The 18,446-nt window shown below is 51.3% G+C and overlaps 2 protein-coding genes across 2 annotated transcripts; one reads left to right on the top strand and one right to left on the bottom strand.

Moving 5' to 3' along the window:
• Positions 1 to 10,985: 10,985 nt before the first annotated feature.
• Positions 10,986 to 13,073, bottom strand: IUM83_14885 (Glycoside hydrolase; the record flags this gene model as incomplete). Its single annotated transcript, XM_067939660.1, has 1 exon — positions 10,986 to 13,073. One exon carries the CDS (start codon positions 13,071 to 13,073, stop codon positions 10,986 to 10,988), a length of 2,088 nt encoding a protein of 695 aa, XP_067787939.1.
• Positions 13,074 to 16,638: 3,565 nt separating this feature from the next.
• On the top strand, positions 16,639 to 17,655 carry IUM83_14884 (uncharacterized protein; the record flags this gene model as incomplete). The annotated part of the gene is made up of 1 exon (XM_067939659.1): positions 16,639 to 17,655. The coding sequence occupies one exon, from the start codon at positions 16,639 to 16,641 to the stop codon at positions 17,653 to 17,655; it is 1,017 nt and encodes a 338-aa protein (XP_067787940.1).
• Between the last annotated feature and the right edge of the window lie 791 nt (positions 17,656 to 18,446).

Raw genomic sequence — 18,446 nt, 5'->3', positions numbered from 1 at the left:
CAAGCTCCCTTTAAGAAATTGAAGATGTTTTACCTACCGCACGGTACCCTGTTTTGTTTCATCCAATTAAATGAATAGGTGCAAGAGATTCGCCGTGGTAATGTATTTTTATATTGCATTCATTGCAGTGTGAGAGGCTAAGCTGGCCGGTCTCATTGGAATGAGTCACAGGCAGATCGCGCTGAGGACGTGGTACAGGAAGTCGTGAACAGGAATGGACGAGACGCTGGCCGCGAAGGTAGAGATCGTTTGCTTTGGCCGGACCTGCACTAAGCGCGAAATACGAGCTGTGCTTGCCACGCTGCATGTAGTTGAACCGCGTTAATATCCCAAGGCGCCACTGTGAGAGCCTCATGCCAAAACCTCGAAACTTCATCGGAAGAAGTGTGGCCCACACCGCTGTACACGGCCTTGTGGAATTTTTACTCCCAAGTACGAGATCATCGAGATCTTGTTGAGTACGCCCCACTCAATTTCCAAGCCGCGGAATCCCAAGCTTAGCCGGCCAGTGCACTGCAATGTAATATAAGCGGTATTGCGGACCGCCTCGGCGGAGTTGTAAGCGCCCAAGAAGCCCAAGGATTGGCACAAGAGCTTGGAAGCGTGTCGAAGATTAGGCAACTTGCACTGGAAGTTGTTCGACCTCTCTTTGGAAGCAACCGCGTCGTGAATATGGATAACTATTACACATCTGTACAGCTGCTGCAAGAACTTCGTCTGAAAGGTCTGTGCGACCGAGGAACAATTCGCACCAACAGCAAGCATTTTCCTGGACATACGATTCTCTACAAAGACCACGATAGTTGTGTGGGCGGAGATCTTCGGCAGGCTGTTTCAACAGAGCATAACATGGTTGCGGTTTCGTGGTGCGACGGAAACATTGTCAACATGGTTTCGAATGCTGATGCGTCCACCGTGTCATCTGTAACACGTATGGTTGGCAATAAGGATGTTGAGTTCCCAGCCCCAACTGGTGTTCCATGATACAACAAAAATATGCAGGGCGTAGACCGGTTGGACCAGCTAAGAGGGCGGTTTTCAATGTCGGATGGGCACTCATTCAAGCGCTGGCACAAGAAGCTGGCATTAGCGCTGATAGATATTGCTCGAGCAAATGCGTATTCGACTAGAAGACTCGTAAGACGTGATTCGAACACCCGGGACCCACATCGATCACTCATGACAGAACCTGTCGGTGAACTGATCAATGGAAAGTGGGCTGAAGCTCCTAGCGAGGGGCGTATGCTGTACACGAACGGAGAGCCGCGCACGGAGGATCCGGATGTGGAAGCCATTGCAGGAACAGTCCGGTCAGATCGTAATGAAGGCATCCCCGTAATGCCGTGCGCGTCCATTGCATCGAAGCAGATCTATGCCAAACAAAATCGTAAGAAGCGCCACTGTATCGTGTGTCGTTAGGAGGGTCGTTACCCCACTGAAGTGACAACCTACTGCTTGACGCATGATGTCTGCCTGTGTCGAGTTGTTCATGCACAAGCTGGATCCGCGTGGATATGCCCGGAGACGACATGGATTTGCTGGGAAAAATATCGCCGCTATTACAGGGAAAATAATTTGTTCTCACACAAGGGCAACATTAACCGTGGGTTTGAACTTGCGAAGCTGCGCCAAGAGGCTACTGGAAACATTACGAGCGTCAGTGTGCCCGAGCCATCTGAAGTGGAGCACAGGTGAAGCATCATTGTCATGTACGATAACGTCATCTCTATTGCGTGGATATTGCAGCGCTTAGACCTTGTAGCAAACTAAATGTCTGACAAAACCATACGTAACATTTACCACACGCATGTTCCAATCGACTTTGTTCATTGTTGTACATCAGCGGACCGAGCTCGTGCGTGGGATCTCCTGCTGCTGTGTCACTAGAAAGCGCAGTTAGCATTGTGTCGCTAACCGAGCCACCGTTCATGCTAGTGAGCACAGATTCCCGCAGTCTCGTCGGCCGACTAGATGACAGCGACGACGTCTTGGATGCCGACCTCCTTCGGTCCATTACGGGATGCTCGATCGTCGTGTGGAAGCTGGTGTTGCTGGCAAACGAGCGATTGCTGCTAAGGCTGCCGTCGCCGTCTCCCCGCCTCTATTCGGGAGGCGTGAATTAGTTGCTGAAATATCGGTTGAGTCTGCTTCGCTCAAGTCTGCTTCCGCTTCGACTTCGACGCGAGCGAGACTCCGTCTTCCGTTCATACTCAAGCGCTGCTATCATCGTGACTCAATCGAAATTCCTGCGAGCTCAAACTCGCACTGCTCATACTTCTCGAGAATAGAGTATCGTGCTGAGTGATCTCCGACGCAGGAAGAGGAGGAGGATGGACCGGAGACGCAGCCGTACAGCGACATACCATCTTGTTCTCCGTGATGGAATCCCTCGACACTTTCTGCCAGAAAGCCCGCAGCGACGCGATGGAGTTCGCCTCAGGGCTCTCTTGCTCCGCGCTCTGCACCAGAAAGAGTTCCGACGATTGGTGGGTAATCAATTTCCGCGGGTCTAATCACGACCACCTGCAAGCTTGCGCCGGGCGCCAGCACCCCGTGGGTCGGGCTCACGGTGAACGCGTCCTGGTGGCGTGTCCGCACGCGTCATTGAACGGCGAAAGGTTGCACAGCGTGAGGCAGCAGCGCCAACACCAATCCGACGCGGCATCTTGCAGTGGGAACAGCAACGCACGCGCAGGATCCAGAGCCCGCGCCCACAGACGCAGTGATCATCGTCCAATACCATCAAAATTCGATTCGTGGGTTTCTGGACTACACATGCCATTAGCGGTTGAAAGCTTTTGCCGTCACTGTCTCCGCACACCAGGCATGTTCGTTCTCTCGGAAACAATGTGACTGAAAGAGGAAAGCAACATTTGCTAGTGCTGTTTGTATAAGTTCACTTACGTTTTTTGATTCAGAGATAGCACTACTTACGGGGCGCTTGTTGGGCTGGAGACGTCTGTATTATCTCAATAGCAATTGGCATTCTTCAGAGAACCTGGGCGACTCCTTGATTCCTTCGTCATCCGTGTGGAATTGCCATAGCAATATGGGCAATCCTTCTTCGGCATTGGACAACCAAACTCTCGCTTGGCGCAAAGCTCATGAAGCCCCCACTTAACAGCGAGCAAGTTTTTCGTCCGGAAGTCGCTGAAGTGGACGTTGAACACTGTAAACCAGTCCTCCTGGCCCCCCACTCTATTCCGAATAGACTCAACGAAACCGTCCCATACACAGCGCAGAGATCCCACGAGCTTGGAAGCACAGTCGCGATCTTCTTTTTCGAAACGAACCGGTAAATGAAGAATAGCTCGACGAAGAAGCACTGGGGCTGACCATAACCATCTTGGCGAGGTGTGGGCTTAGCAGCCCCCTGGCACGATCGATCGCATCTTGAAGGTGCGCAATTGGGAACTCGTACAGCGGGTACCTTCGGCTGTTCCGTGTGTAGCCAGCTGGGTCAGGCTCATACTCCACGAGTCTCCACACACGAGTATCCACACCGGAACGGCGTGGTGAAGCTGACCGGAGAGCAGGTTGGATGTCGGCGGCGGGGAAGCAGGGGTATGGCTAATACGCCCGACCTCGAGTTGGGGGTACGTTGACGTTGGTGAGCCGGGAGTTGTTGGGCTTGACAGATTAGACTCAACTCCTTCTGAAAGGGGCCAACCCTCCTCCTGGTTGGCTTGCTCATGGACGGCGGGGGGGGGGGGGGGGGGCGAAGCTGCCGTCAGGTTATCGACAGGGCGGCCTGGTGACGACTTTGTGACCCCTCTCGGCCTGCTTCCTCTGCATCACGAGGGTTCCCAGCAGTTGTGCTGCTGACCCTTATATCGCGAGCAGGGGCGTGCTCACCAGCATTGTTGACCGCCCTCCTTCAGGACAGTTCTCTGTCTAAATCGCGCAAAAACATTTGGGGTTAGCAACAGAGGAGATAACTAAAGTGGTAGGAACATGAACGACAACATACCGCTTTTCGCTCGACTGGCTTGCCACGATTCGAATAGTGAGCTGATTTCTCTGCGCTGGAATTTTACAAGAGGGGTGATAATTCTCACACATTTAGATACTGTATGTCGATGGGAGGGGCGACGTGAAAGCGTAATTACTCTTGTAAAAACTACGTCAGAGCGTGACGTCATAGCGAAGCTTGGATAAGGGGACGGTGGGGCACCCATACATACTGACGTTTAGTATAGTAGTATGATGAGTATATTCTTCAGCTTGAATTTATACAAAGCGACGTTTTAAACATTTCCTGTATGGTTGTCACCCCTCTTGCTCCACAGTGGGTAGTATTTTAGGCTCGACTAATGTTATAAACGGGACATTGTTACCTTATTCCACTAAGGAAGGGTGGCGACTATACAAGTACTGTTGTTTTATATGTCGCGCAGTGATTCAACAAGATGACATCGCTGAAACCCGCTAGGATAGCTCACAACCACTCTCATTCTCCAACTTGATCGGAGGCACAAACCTTCGCTATTTCCGACACGATGCGCACCCCGACACGGTTTTCGCGCGAGATGGTCTAGCTGCTGACGTCTCGCTTGTATAGCTGTCGTGCTACCCGCCGCCACAAGATCTCCCGTTCTGAGTCCATCAAGCACACGAACGTGTTAATCTACCGCGGACGCCACCATCAAAACCATCATCGAGAACTCCGTGGAAGGTGTTGGACAAGATGGAGAAAACAAGGACGGAGGCGCAGAAGCTGCATTCTGCAGCAGTTCGCGAGCTTTCGCCGAGGAATCTGTGCGGCGGCGGGGCCTCAGTGGTCGGTGCTCCAGCAGGAAATCTGCGAGGCGGATTTCCGAGCTAGTAGCCCTACATTGATCAATCATTTCAAAGTGTGATAGCGTCCAGAAGTGAAATCGAGATATGCTCTTGTATCGAATTGTCTGTTAGTAATGTCGCCATTAGTATGCACCGAGTAATTTATTGTTCGTTTATTTCCAGCTATGAAGTACATCTGCTTGTTGTGATGATCGATGGCTTCATAGATGACGATTGGCTACAGTTCTGAAGTGAATGCGTTTATAAATGGTGTACAAGGCAGCAAAATGCTGGAGAAACTTTACTACCTTGTCCTCCTCCTCCTCCTGTGTTTCATCCCCCCCTTCTTGACCATCATTACCTATGTCGGCGCTTGCAGTCCCAAACAGGTCCTGGCTCACTTAGGCTCTGTCGTCCTCGAGGACATCGCCACCTCGGTCATAGTGCCAACTTGGAGTCTAGGGCAGTAAACACTGAACTGCGTATTTTGTGGGCAAAGTAGCAAAAGGAAATAATCTGCAGCCGTCACATCAATCTCTCGCACATACTAGCGCGCTGCTGTCATTGCACTAATACATGCTTTCCGCATCTACAACCTCAGTGATAAGTCACCGCGGCTGAAGCCACGCATGTGTGAGTGGCAAAGAAGAGACGTATACTACAATTGATTTGAGTTTACAGTCTACGTATCCATATTGATTGACAATATTCTAATACTACTACTAGCTCGAAATTTATGTAGTTATTGGAGTTTGAGGTCGAGCTTTCACTGCGGCTGTAGCGTTCTTACACTTACTTGAAGTGGGCACTAAGATCGCGATGCATCTAACTGCAGAACATTTGTATGTATGCCCCAGGGGGCATACATATAGAAGGGCCTTCATTATGCATTTGTACAATTTGAGCCAATGAAAGGAACTATAGGTAGATTTATTATCCAATCAGCTGGAAGCGTCGAACAAAGCTAGTACGGTGAAGCCAGTTTTCCTCCTCTTGGAGATTCCTGGCTTGACCTTCCTCAAATATTCAGCTCAACCTATCTAATACTAGTAGGCAGAAACAGTGGCCTCGTATGCGTCTCGAGTAAGCGGACACAAGATAGATGCCTGTGGGAAGGTTGAGTCCTTTGAGACCCTCGACCCCTCCCTCCCCCCCACCCCTCGCATATATTAGCATTGAATATATCCATGTCTACATCCACCATCGCTTGCCCTCTAACTACTTAATCTTGGTAAACCTGTAAGTCCTTAAAGTTCATCCCTTTTGACAAATCGACGCCTTTCTTCTTCGCGACGGCCATGTCGGCGTCCTTCATCCCTTGTGTGACGGCGCCACCATGGCCGAGGAGCCGCAGCGCCATGTCGACTGCATGCCGCGCGCAATCATTTTGATTGCCGCGCGCTTGCATGAGACGGGCGAATTGTACATGTTCGTGAACCCACTTCGTGAGTGGCTGACCCCCACCACTGGACTTCCTCTGCAGCACAACTTGGAAGTACCAGCCCGGGATGCCGTCGTCCATGAGCATGGACACCGGCTCCCAGGTGGACTGCGGGTAGCGGCGTCACGTCACCCAGAACTGCTAGGTGCCATCCTCGGTACAGTGGTCGACCAGCATGCCCACTTCTAACCGAGGAGCAGACCGGCGTGGGCACGTTTCGGGCGGCCCCAACATGGTCGTGTACGAGACCCGTGGAATGGCGCGCAGGCGTTTCGAACGCCAAGCACGCATTGGAGCTGGTGACTTCGACTGCGAGTTTGTAGTAGTCACCGAGACTACTGCTGCTGCGCTTGAGCCCCAGCATGCCCGATGAGAAAATAGTGGGGCGGTCGCTGACTCGTTGCGCAGCAGTTAGAAGCCTCCGAGGCGCTGCAGGTCGGTGCTGGCGTCGAGGTCGTGCATAGCGAGGTTGGCTCTGACGCTGTGGTCGTGCATGACGAGGTGGCTTCTGGCGTCGTGGTCGTGCATGGCGAGGTAGACGCTGGCGTCGAGGCCTGCTTTTTGCTTGGAGAGAGTTGCGACGGTAGCGGGAGTGCGAGGAGAGTACTAAGCAACAAAGTTGGTAAATGAAGTCTATTACTTTAGATTATTCCCAAGTTCAGTTCAAACGCACGATGCTTGGCACATGTTGGTACATCGCTACCGCAGATACCTGCTACCCATCACCCCTAGCAGCGGTATGGATCGCAGCACATGGCCGCTGCTGTAAGGTTTCCGCCTCTACGAGCTCTGGACCTCGTCCTACGCGGGCTGTCGGGGCTGACAGCAACCACCTGGAAGCAGGAGCACAAGTGACTGGTCCCGTACATTTACCTTACGCAGGACGAGAAGGAAATGGGCCGCAGCACGGCCATGCAGACGGTCAAGTCCACCATCAGCTGCACTGCCGCCGCTGCCTTCACTGCCAGCCCTCCTACCAGCTAGTCAGATACACAGACATCCATTCTAATGTCAATACCGCACTCACACACACCGCGCACGCACAGCAGTACTACACAATGCAACACCACAGCTATAGGTTGCCCGTCGAGCATAACACAAACGCATCGTACCACCGCTTTTTCGCCAGCTAAAAAATCGACGCCTTCGGTGCCGGTCGCGTCACCACCCGGTTTGATACAGCGATAGCGACCATCTAGACTACGACTTGGAGTTTTTTTTTTTTGCGTCCAACCTTTCTTGCGCAGTAAAGCCCAGGCTTCCTTAAACTGAATAACACCACAGCGGGAACTTGACTCCTCGATATTAGCCGATATCGTTGCGGCACCCGCCCGGGTCAATCGCTGACGCTTCCGATCCGAGAGGGACACGTCTTCGTGCCGCCGCTTACCAGGCATTTCCTCGGCGTGTTGTGCCTTGCCGCCTTGCCTTGGAAATTGTGGTATTGCACACCCGGATTTATATGTTTTTTCAAGTTAACATCTTATAATGAAACATTCATCTTTTTATCAATTAGCGAGAGGATTGAGTTTGTAGGTACATGCTAAATGACTCACTCAAAATAGTACCTCTGGATCGACAGGATACGAGAGTACTATGAAGCAGAACGAGGCTGTGTCCTGCAACCTAAAGGCCCACCAACTCGCACCATGGAGATACACTGATGCAAAACTCGCTGAGCGAGGAACCGAACGAGAGTCAACCGCTCCGCTACGCCGTGGGCCTCCTTCTCAGGACCCGGCGGTTGGCGAACCTCCGCATCTTCTCCGCCAGTCTGAAGTCCATTAGATTTTCGTCGAGTCCAAGCTGCAGTTTGCTATCCGCCAGTTCGTCATGAAGGGGTCGCCGTCGCGTGTTCCACGTGGGAAGATCGATCGCGCGGCAGAGTCTTTGCTGTACCACCTCGTGAGTGTCTCGCGTGTGGAAGAGAAGCAGTGATACGTTGAGGTATGTTTCTTGTTGTTGCTGTTCGTCTCAGATTTCTCCTACGCTTATTATTCGCTGTGCTCTCATCACTCATGGAGTGCCGCCGTGTACATAGAAAAGTGCCTGAAGGAAACCCGTACGGCTACTGGTGTCTATGGGCAAGAAGCGACCGCCCTAGCAAAAGGTTGCATCATGAGTGACGTTGTTGACTAACCAATGATTTTGTTTCTCGCACATAGCACTAAATGAACACATGTACCTCACCTGCAAAATGAAATGACAATTTTGTTTCTGTTCCACAGGAATCGACAGCAGTATTTACCACACCACATACTCTCTGTAGCACAGAGGCGTTTCAAGGTGAATTGTCCTTGTTCGAGTTCCCTACGGCCGTAAGACGGGATGCTTGCGTACGCTCAAAAGCGAAAAGAGCTCGAGGCGCAGATTTCGCAGCTGAAGCAGCAGCGTGGAGACGCACAGAAGGCGCGTACTGATACAAGCGACAGCTTCGGGTCTGTAAAGCGCGTATGAGGAAGGTGCAACAGGCTGGAAGGGGTGTCAATGGCTCGTTTTTCCGAGATCAAGGTGTGGCATTACGGAAAACGGTGGCTACACTTGTCGGGCTGCTTCTCGATGCGGTAGTGAAGGACACAAAGACACCTAAGCAGACACTGAGCAAGGAAGCTCTTCGAATACTGCGCGAAGTTTTCAGCCCAAGCATTAGCACACCCGAAAATTAGTCGACCTCATCGTGGTCTCGCCGCGGTGCTGACAGTCAACAGGGGCCTGAGCGAGGAATTAGATCCCACCCAACCACGAGTCATTCAAGGACATACCGTTCAAGATATTGATGAAGTAATACGAGGGATTTGCTGGCGGAAGGCGCCACGCCGACGGACGGAGCTGAGTGCCCACGGATAATGGGCGAAACGCTGAAATACCTGCCTATCGACCTGAAGCAAACGCTGGTTCAGCTTCAGTAGAACGAAGCAAACCAGATACAAGCCGCTCGAGAAGAAGAGCAACGAACACTCCAATTGTTAGTCGAACAGGAGCAACAGTCGCAGCAGAGCGAAGGCCAAGGAACGGATGGGCGAAGTGATACGAGTGTTGTAATTGCTACTCTACTAGGGAAAGTATCCCCCAAACGCTAGCTCTACCCAGCATTCTTTAGATACTCCTTCCTCCCCCCTACTCTTGAAGCCTACGAACTTCGTGATTAGAGAATAGTCTGGTGATGATGATTCTAATAATTCAAGGGCACCATTGTTTTCCATTGATGCACTTTTACTGCGAACGAGCATTCGTACTAGCTTGTCTATTGCTCGGGACCTTAGAAGTCAAAGTTGCTTTTCCCCAAACCTACGACAAAGTCAACCAGTACAATACATGTACACCGGGTCTAGCAGAAATCATTTCGCTACTCGATATCACCAATAAGTATGTGAAGTCAAGGTTTCTCGCCTGTTCGTCCACTGGGGCGCTGGGCGGTATCCGTTACATGGCCTGGATTACGATTATTAGACTGGTACAACGCGATCAACGACGCCGAAACAGCGCCGCTAATCTGGTCCACAAGCTTAGCGAAGTCAGTCGCTTGACCCACGACATTTCATTGCGCAAATATCCAGTTTGTCGCGCTCACTGGCGTTGGGCAGACCGAAATGCATGACATTATCAAAGTGGCATGATGCGGTCTTGGGAAAAGCTAACGCTACAGATGCTCAGTCGACAGGTTTGACGTCATGAGGTCGTACTTGGCTTGGAGGTGACCGATTGCATACGAGTGACTGGGATTCGTCAATGAAAACCATAATAGGAATTAGTGTCCGGGCTGTCTCAAACGCGCGAGTGATAACCTTCTCACTCTCGCCAATGTCAGCTTGGCTTGGCCAATAGCGTCTCCACAACTTCTTACTTCTCACTGCTCTTCTCCAAGTTGTGCTTACCCAGGTGCGGCGAGCTAGAAGAGTTATTGCGGCGCAGCAGGCACGCCTGGTCGTCATAGTTTGGGCAGGTGTGACGCCGACCGCAAGCGCAACGACGACGGACGACTCGAACTCAAAAATCTTCGCGAAGATGTTACCGAAGGGTCAAGCACGAGTGCAGCGACGGGAACCAGCTACAATAGAAGATATTTATATTACCCCGTAAAATATCGACGCTGGCACGTGGTACTTACATAGTTTTGCTAGTCGCATGATAATGAAAAAATCAAACCAGTAAAAAAGCACCTCTGAAAGTACAGTCAATTTTTAAAAGGGCGCAGGGTGCGCCCTATTAGAGCTATGGCTGTCTATATCACAGCTCCGTTAGGATTGTTCAAGACATCGTCCATTCGCCAAAGTACAGTGATTTACTAAAGGGACGCTTATTGCGCCCTTTTACATGAAAATAACTATAATTTGTATAGTATAGTTTAGGTAAGAGGGTCACGAAAGGGTTAAAAATTAGATTAGAGGCAAGTCAGCAGTCCTTAGAGGACGAGAAAGTCCGAATGCCGCGAATCACCCGGCCATTCGGGTTTTCTCGCTTACAATGACATACGACTGTGAAATCAAATCGAGCCACTCGTCACTTCTCACGGCAGCTACTCAGTGGTTTACCTTTCTTTAGCGTCAAGCAGCAACGAACTGTACTAGGCAAAGTGCCTTCTTCTGCTCCAGAGAGGAGTTCTTGCATCTTGCTGTGTAAAGTAGTTCTGAGGGCTAAAGTTATTCGACCCGTTTTGCAGTTTCATTAGCTGACTTTAGCACCATGATTATTATACTCAAAGTCCGATTAAGAAGTCTTGATAGGGTGGCAAAATTGGTGAACGCGGCAATACTATTTGGTAGCCCTACGCGTCCTTGGCCACGACGGAGAACCAGCCTCCGAAGGGCACCTCCGACACCGTCACAAAGTCGTCCAAGCCGCTGGCCGCGCCAAAGCCGCTCCACGACGACGCGCCCTTGGCCCACACCGTGTTGCCGTTGATGGAGACCTCGATCGCGTCCAGCGACTTGCCGAACGTGGGCACCGAGATGGACCCCGTCGTGTTCTGCGGCGTCTCGAGGTTGGCGAGGAAGAAGCTGTCCTCGTTCTTGGTCGTCCACTCCACGCTGAAGTCGCCCGCCGCCAGCGTGTAACCAGTGTGCAGCTCGCCAACGTCGGCCCCAGCGGCGTGCGGGACGAACTCCCACGTCTTGCCACCGTCCGTCACGGGGCTCAGACCGCCGACGTGCAGCGTCAGAGACGCTGTCGGGCCCGTGGACCAAGCGTGCGCGTGCGAGATGTAGTTACCGAGATCGAGACCGTAGAACGGGTACATGAGCTCGCCGGTCTCGTAGTACGCCTCGATGGTGGTAGAGTTGCTGAAGTGGTCGAGCATGTAGCCCCACTGGCGGCGAATGATCTCCAGTGCCAGCGACGCGTTGCCAGGGGTGGCGCGCAGGTGAGCTTCGACCTCGATGCTGGTGATGAAGGGGGAGATGGAGCCGAGGCCCTCGGGAGACACGGCGCCGTACTCGTTCCAGCGCGTGGCCAGGTTCTCCGAGACAGTGGTCGCCTGCTCCGACGACTGGGTCAGGTTGTAGCGAACGGCGAGCGAGTTGCCGTCCTGGGGGTGGAGCTCGGCGCCTGCAGCGGTGGTGTTGTCACGGAAGAGTCCGACAGAGTCGTCCCACAGGTTCGAGTTGACGGCCGTCTTGACGGCGCTGGCGAGCTCACCGAACGCCGTGCCGTTGTAGGAAGGCACGTCCAAGCCGAGCTGCGGGGCCAGCTCGGCGTAGCTGTACAGGGCATGGTAGAGCAGCGAGTTGGCAGCGATGTTCTTGCCACCTTGGCCCACACGGCCCCAATCATACGTCCCCGTGACGTTCAGAAGACTGTCGGTGGAGTCTACAAGACCGAGAATGTACTCGAACCCAAACAGAGCTTGGCTCCAGAGGTTCTCCACGAACTCGGTATCAGCAGTCAACGTCGCGTAGTCGGCCAACGCGATTAGCGTCCAGAGGTGATATGTATCGGAGTTGACTCCTGCAAGCTGAACACGCGGAGCGATGGGAGTGCCCGCGTACGCGAACTGACCGTTGGTCGTGTTCTGGATGGCGTACAGAGAGTTGATGGCGTGGCGAACAGGGAGAAGGTTGTCGCTGTTCAAGGACACAACCTTGGACAGCGTGGAAACACCAAAGTCACCAGGCCACGGCGTGCGGTCGCGCTTGGCGCCATCCACGTACACCTCAGCTCCGGTTGTCACGTTCTGGATGGTGGCGTTGTTGAACCAACCGTACTCGGTGATCGTCGGCGGGTTGGCACGCGACTCGTTCGACGCGATCGTGCAGAGCTGCACGGTGTATGCACCAGCGTACCAGATGCGGTTGAGCAGATCGTCGTCACTGTAGAAGTAACCAGAGTACTCGCGAAGCTTGTCGTCGTCCGAGGCTGGAGCAGCGGTGAAGTGCGTGGAGATCCCAGTAATCTCGACAGCATCGGAAGAGCTCGTGGACAGCGTCAGGTAGCGGTAGCTGCCTCGAGCAAATTCACGACCAAACGTGTAGCTCGAGTCGGGCTCCGCGGACGCGTAGATGGTGCCATCAATGATGGCCATGTCGGTGGACAGGTCGGACTCGATGCCGATGTACTCCGCGCTCTCGGAGAAGGCGACTCCTACTTTCGTGTCGCTCGTGGTTCCCGAGCCGAACTGCAGCGTGATGAAACCAGTCACCTGCTGACCGAAGTCGTACGTGACGGTGGAGCCGTTGCCAGACAGCGTGGCGGTCAAATCGGAAACGTTCACATTGCCAGAGGATCCATAGATGCTGACAGGTTCGATGTCTCGGGACGCAGGCGACTGGATGTAGTGTTCCCAGGGAGCTGCAGCGTTTCCGGAGACGGCCGCAGCGAGGACGCTTGCGACGAAAGCGACGGTAGCTTGCACCTTCATTGCTGTTGGTGCAGTCGAACGCAAATTCGGAAATGAAAGTGGTTTGAAGATGAAATCAACCGCGTGAGGAAGCTTTACTGAAGCCCCCATTTTCCCTTCCGGTTGCTCACAGGATTTGCAAGTTCATCCACGTTTCTTTGATGTATACACAGGACCTGTAGCGTATAGCAACACAAAGCCTTTTTATCCCGAGCAGGACTGGATTTCAGCCTTGGAGGTTGAAGCTGCTGTCGATGGCGAGGTACATGCATGTCAAAGTGGCGAAAGCGCCCTCTCCTTCAGGTCGACTGATGAACTACTGATCCGCTTGTCAACGAAATCTCGGCGCGGTTCCTTTAGGAACCGATTGCATTCCCACATATATACCAACGATCAGACACAATGGCGTTGTCTTCCTCGCGAAGCAGATCGACATTGGGCGGCACTTGCACGTTCTACACAACTGTACAGCAACTCGATAGTCGATGACGAGTTGAAGTTGAAAACAGCTGGTGCCTAAAGTGACTGCCAAGGCCATTCAGACTCAGAATTTCTGAGGACGTCACCATAATCAGTTGTTTCAGTTCCCAAATTCAGAATTCGGATTATGTTTTTAGGCAACTTACAGTACGTGATGCTACAGGCACGTGTACGCAGACAAGGCCCAGCCCGTGGAATGGAGCAGTCTCGGGACAGGCTTTCTATCTGTCACATGTGCCGTAATTTGAGTTACCCGGAGCCTCCGGTCCGCCCGAGGACGGCATGATCAGAATAACATATGTTTTGTACTTCAAGTCGGAGTGACCAAAGATTGCTTGTGTCGGCTCGAGCCGTTGACTCCCCTCCCCGGAAGTTCATGCGGTACAATGACCTAGGGCGCTAAATGCTTGCAGTATGTAGCTACATGAAGCTATCTTTTATTCCTCTTTCATGAGCGAAGGAGTTTTCCACGGCAAATTGAACATAGGGACCTGCGAGCAAAATTGATATCTCCGTCGAGGTTGCATGCAAGTCAAAATGGTTCTTATTATATATTATTAATCCCAGTCAGACGGAAAACGCAGCCTCGGATTTCCGGATTCGGGCCAATTACTAGGAGTCCACTGTTTAGTAGAAAGCTTCAAACTGGAATGATTGCTTTCTCTGTTTACTCTCAATGAAACTCTTGCTGACAGTGAGCGCAACGAACCTTGGCAGATAAAGTAAAAAAATGTTGGCGCAGCAACTCTGGATCAGATTATTACTGAATGAATAACTGATTAGGAAACCACTTAGAAAAAGGTAAAAAAAAAAAACTTTTCCACTTCTGGCGAAAAGGAAGAATTTTGGTTACCTGCTGGGGCAACAGCATGGCTCTAGATCGGTGCTAGTTCGCTCTCGCTACAAATAGCGTTAGTAGCTGTCGTGTGTGAGCTGGCGCAGTACAAACGAAACTAATGCAGGTTGTGAATCAACAACGGTGTGAAGAGGTTCTCTATCTCTATCTAGAAACAATAGAGTCCTGGTATCGCCGGAGATCGTACCTGATCGAACGATGATCCTGTAGTCCTGCTGGTCTTCATTTCGTTCTTCAACCGGGTTGTAATATGCTGCGTGAGATCTGCTCTTATGAGCACAGAATCGGAGTGTCTTCCCAATTGACGAGATTTTATCACGGCTTAGACAGCTTTTAGTAAAGTAGACCGTTCCTTATCGGTTTTCTCGTAATGCCTGAAACCAGAGGTACAGTGCTATTGTAAGTATTCGGAGGGGATCCTTGTAGTGTGAAGCGAATTGTCGATAACAGAGTGTGTTGTGCCAACTGGTTCATCGCTTGCGATGCAGGTTGTGAATGCCGATCATCTATGTCATCATAGATATTGCGAATAAAAAATACGATGAAGTCGACTTTGTTGACACATGTAGGAGAACATCGTTACTGAGTCACAAGATATGTACGTAGGTGATAGTGCCCCCAAAACCACGAAGAGGACACCACCTTCACTGCGAAGTACCCCACCGGTGGTGCATAGAGCGATGCAACAATAACGTAGACGGCAGTTTGCCGCTTTTTCGCAACTTGTTTTTATTAGGAGAACAGCGATCGATACGCACGACTAACCTAATGTATTTACTTTTTCGTTCGAATCTGTTTGTATAACACCATACACAGTTCAGTTTTTGATGAGGAGCACAGACACAACAGCAGAATCAAAAAGCTACTGGGCAGCTTCGACCGAAGCCGATTTATCTGCGTAAAGGTGACTAGCACGTACAGGTATAGCAGTGGCACCTCTAGCTTCACACTTTAGTAGCTTTCCACTTCCAGGCATAATTTCGAAGCTGAAGGTGGAAAAATGACAATTGTCCCTTTTAATTAAAGTGGTTTGGCAACGATAACTAGGCGCTTCGCGGTGGCTGGGATAGCAGAAAGAAATCTTCTTACCTCAGTTAAAAGTTCCTGTGTTTCGTGGCTGCACGCGACCTCTGGCAAGTGTTCCAGCGCTGGATCTAAACCACCGAAACGGTATCAACTAGCTGCGATGCACACACAAGCCTACAGCTTTACTACCTTCGCGCTACCTGATGCTGGTATTCATCGAGTGAACTCGATTCGAATGAAACTTGTGAATAAAAACCAGTCAGATAATTATACTGGTTCTAACTTTCATGGTTATTCATTATTGTATTACTGGGATAGCAATAACCGCACGTCGTTAACTGGCTCCAGTAAAACTGAAGCCGGGAAACTGTCTCCGGTAAGATACGACTACCAGTATTGAAGTTAAGGGAATACAACTAGCTGTAAGTGTTGTTTCCACCAGTTATACACTAACAAACAGTTTGCACACGCTAGCGCTTTGCTATACAGATCTGGTTTGTGGGAACACTTGTTGGGCCAGGCCGGTGGGTGCCAATACCGAGTGCAGATGCTAGTGTCGCCGATTGATGCAAGCTATCCCAGCCTACACAAAGCTGTCGTAAGTGTCGTTTAAAAACAGCTATGCTGGCTGCGTCCAATACTCTACTCCCGCCTTGGAATCAGGAACTCCTTGGGAGTTAGTGCAGACTTCGCGTAGTACGTATTGTACTTGGCTGTAATTGCTTTCTGCTCATCAGTTGCACGAATACCGACGAAAGCAGGGTTTTTGGTTCCACATCAGCCTTTAGCCAGCAGCATACACTGCTGCTGTCTGAGTATAAATCGATGGCGTTTCAACAACCCCTGCCTGGCACCTGTACTTTTAATTGCGCTTGCAATGGAGCAACTGAGACGGATACGTGCACTTATCGTTGGTCTCCATGGAAGCAGCTCTAAAAAAGAACCCTCGAACAGGAAAGTCTGCGACGACGATTAGTCCACACAGAAAAAAGAACCCAGTTGCAGCGGCTCTCTTGCTTTACGAACAGCTTCAATTGCCGCCAGTCTGGCGTTTCATCCTTTACAGTGCTCCGCCTCCATTCGCCAAGCCGCAGCGAGGTCAGACAACATCTCCACGAACTTCGTCGGCCTGCTTCTCCATCAGCCATTTCTCCTTTCCCAAGCCAAGTACCAAGCTCCAAGCACCAAGCACTGTCAATGATGGCCACTGCGACTAGCAGAAAAATGTCGGAGGAGTCCACCAGCAAACTAGAAGAAGTACAAGGCCAACCGCAGCGCATCCGTCCATTCAAGCACGACTACAACCCCAAAGGCGCCTGCAAGTGGATCTTCACGTTGGTATTCATGACGTTGTTGCTAGTTGTAGTAGTCGGCGTCGACATCGCACTGGAGAGAAGCATCTTGATCACAAACTTTATCCACGACTCAGCAACCGACAGCTTTCGCGACGAATTCACGTGCTCTCCGACGACCGTAAACGTGAGCAGCATCGACTACCATTCCCACCATCGCTACTACAGCATCATGAACGAGCTGAGTCCGTCGTCACCTCCTGTCTTCCGTGGGAATCACACGGTGCTTTGCAACGATAGTGACAGTCTTCGCAGTGATCTCAGCTACGGATACTGTCTACCAATTTCCGGGCGCAAGGACTCGCCGTTTTGCACTGGGGCCGACCGCATGGATCTGCTGACTCAGTATTCGCACGGAACCCGTTGCTACGCTAGTGTGCTCCACATGCTGCTGGTCGAGATCTACGAAGAGCTCCAAGCGTTCGGCAGAACTCCGATAGTTGTCTTCGGCTCGCTTCTTGGAGCTGTGCGGAATGGGTCCATGATCCCGTTTACCGAAGACACTGACATCGCGTACAGTGGACAACTCAGCGACGACGACGAAGTGGGTCGTGCCCTAGTGAAGAAAGGCTACCACTTCTTCTTTTACAATATTTGGCGAGTTTGTGTGGCACCGACACACCCGCTTGCGGCCAAGCTGTATAACCCGGCTCTGCCACTTACCCAAGCCTACAAAGTACCATACCTCGACCTGTACGCTATGGAACAGCTGAATGAAACGACATGGAGCATGGAGGGGTTTAGAGGCGACACACTACCTGATGACAAGGTGCAGCCGTTCTCCCAAGTGACGATCAATGGCCTGCCATTCAACACAGTGCACGACCCGAACTACTTCTTGGTGACAATGTACGGCGACGACTATCTGGTTCCGAAGCCTCGCGGTTAGTTGAAAATCTGGCTGGGGATAGTTTTTCTACATTACGTGATAGTCGATAAAATACATGGGTGAGTTCTGCACGAGATGAATGCTTGAAAATAGTGCGAGATCCTCTGCAGCATTAACAGATTTGGGTTCGAAACTCATTTTTTCATTGATAGCAAGTACTCAATCTCCGCGTCTTGGTATGGAACGGTCCGGTTGAGGTAGGTGTTGGCACGGGCAGAGGCAGTTTGCAATCGCCGCCCGAAGATGTGTAGGAGCCACGTGCACTCACCCAATATTATGGAAAAATAGATGATAACCTTTTTGCCATAGCAACCGCTGCCCCACCGGAATTTTGACTCTCCGAGCACCTTGCGCCAGAACATTGCTTCCGTCCTCCTCCTGTTGCTTCTCCCCATGGCGATTTAGACAAAATATCTCCATTTCTTCACGACCATCCAACTCCCAGTCACGATTTAGCATTTGGTTGTGCTGCATAAAGGCGAAACCGCAGGAATTTACTCTACAAAATTACATGTGAATTGCGACTCGTAAGCTTCAGACGACAACTATGCAAACCCAGACACGAGTTTTGTTTCGAGGATGATGAACATTTCTAGGCAAGTACGCCGATACTATTTCGCACAGTTGCGGAACAACCTCGCGCAATATTGTTCGTACAGTAAAGTATTTGAAAATTTCTTGAGCATGATCAATGTGTTACTCTGGTTGAAGCACCTGCTCTCTTATCACTCTGAACGAGGGGAAATGGCGATGTAAGAGCACTTTTATTCCGTCCACATGAGCATGCGACC

Source organism: Phytophthora cinnamomi (assembly GCF_018691715.1).
Source record: "Phytophthora cinnamomi strain GKB4 chromosome Unknown Contig56, whole genome shotgun sequence".
Lineage (NCBI taxonomy): Eukaryota > Oomycota > Peronosporomycetes > Peronosporales > Peronosporaceae > Phytophthora > Phytophthora cinnamomi.
The sequence above is the reverse complement of the archived record's forward strand: the minus strand, read 5'-3'. Positions and strand labels throughout refer to the sequence as shown.